Source organism: Apaloderma vittatum, unplaced genomic scaffold (genome assembly GCF_000703405.1).
Source record: "Apaloderma vittatum isolate BGI_N311 unplaced genomic scaffold, ASM70340v1 scaffold3627, whole genome shotgun sequence".
Classification (NCBI taxonomy): Eukaryota; Metazoa; Chordata; class Aves; order Trogoniformes; family Trogonidae; genus Apaloderma; species Apaloderma vittatum.
This window is the reverse complement of record NW_009725522.1, coordinates 4706-6415: the sequence shown is the minus strand read 5'-3', so window position 1 is coordinate 6415 and position 1710 is coordinate 4706. Positions and strand designations below refer to the sequence as shown.

The 1710-nt window shown below is 54.1% G+C and overlaps 1 protein-coding gene across 1 annotated transcript in view; it reads right to left on the bottom strand.

Annotated features, from left to right (window-relative positions):
- Positions 1-1710, bottom strand: part of LOC104276547 (disintegrin and metalloproteinase domain-containing protein 19-like) — a gene marked incomplete at its 5' end in the record, with an annotated part of 16362 nt that overhangs the window by 10421 nt on the left and 4231 nt on the right. The window contains 2 exons of the mRNA XM_009872918.1: positions 577-666; positions 1011-1188. Of these exons, the coding sequence (XP_009871220.1) occupies positions 577-666; positions 1011-1188 (268 nt within the window). The remainder of the gene's footprint in view (positions 1-576; positions 667-1010; positions 1189-1710) is intronic.

Below are 1710 nucleotides of genomic sequence, written 5' to 3'. Positions count from 1 at the left end.
CTTGAGGCTGTGGTGTAGTGGTTAGGTGTGCTGGGATGAAGGTTGGACTAGATGATCTTCAGAGGTCCCTTCCAACTCCGAACATTCTGTGATTCTGTGATTCTGTGACAAGAGGAAATGGCCTCAAGTTGCACCAGTGGAGGTTTAGATTAGATATTAGGAAAAATTTCTTGACTGTAAGAGTGGTGAGGCACTGGTACAGGCCGCCCAGGGCAGGGGTGGAGTCACCATCCCTGGAGGGGTTCAAAAAATGTGTAGATTCGGCACTTGAAAACACGGTTTAGTGGTTGTGGTGGCATGGGTAGATGGTTGAACTGGATGATCTTAGAGGTCTTTTCCAACCTTAATGATGCTATGATTCTGTGATTAATTCCTGGGATGGACTCCAGCCAGAAAGCAGCCAGCAAAAACTCTCCTGCGGACATAAATTTAGGCACAATCTTCTTCATCAGGCACCAGAGGGAGGGGGATGGTTGACCTTATGGACCTGCAGCACATGAGCCCTGAGGGAATGGTGGGGGCTGTATCTCCCTGCTCAACCCATGGGCAGGTAGGGGTGCACGATGGGGGGCTTACCTTGCAGCTCTGGCAGCAGTCCCCGTGCGCACATTGGGCTCCCGCCTTCAGTGTGCAGTTGTGTGCGTTGCAGCAGGGGTTGGTGCACTCCTATATGGAGAGAAGAAGACAACACCACGGTGAGTGAGTCCATCCCTTCCCCATTGCTGCACCCAGCCTCTTCTCCACCCATCACAGCACCGCACTTTTCATTTTGCCAGTGGGCAAACTGAGGCATGGGGGCGATGAGGAATACATGATCGCTCAAGGACGAAGTCAAGAAGAAAGCCAGGACAAGACTAAATGGATTTAGGGAGGTGGGACTGGGAGGAGCCTTTGGGATGGAGTCCCTGTGGTGACCAGCGATTTCCCTTGGAAATACCTCTCTCCACATCATCCACGTCCTGCCACCCAGCAGCTGAGCTGCAAAAGCGATGTAACACCCAGCACCGTACCTCCACTTCCCCACAGTCGCAGTCTTCTCCTTCCTCCAGAAAGCCGTTGCCACATTTCCGTCCCACCACCAGGTCCTTGGTGTCAGGCAGGTTGAAGAGACACATGCCACCTCCCTTCTGGAAGTAGTTCTCCAGCTGCCTCTTGCTGCAGGAGCTGAACACGCGAGGGAAGGGGTGTCTGCGCAGGAGACAGATAGGGAGGGATAGGAATCGGGGCGATCAGAACCAGGAGAAGGTGGAAAAGCACAGTCAGAGCCGGGAAATAAGGACATGGGCAAACTGGCACAAACCCTTCTAAGATCAGAAATCAGGATTGGCCGGATACATCACGACAACCAACGTCTCCCACCCCAACTTTCATGGCTGAGCACCAAGCTAACAACTAGGGGCACCACACCGAGCCCAAATATTCTCAAGAACGGGATGAGGTGGACAAGTCATACCCACCCCAAGAGCCCTCCAGCAAGAAGCCCCTTGGAGACTGGAGACCCCCATGGTCTGAACACCAAAGCCCAGGGAGCACCCACGCCTGCAGGCTCTGCCAGCTCAGCGCTGGTGTAGATGTCACATCCGTGCCTCACTCTTCTGCACCTGGGCCACCACAGACCCACCCCGTCCTAACCACAAGGCGAGACTCCACATCCGCAGTGACTATCTGCTCAGGATGTCTGCTAAATTTGTGCCTGCTGTGGCTGAACCG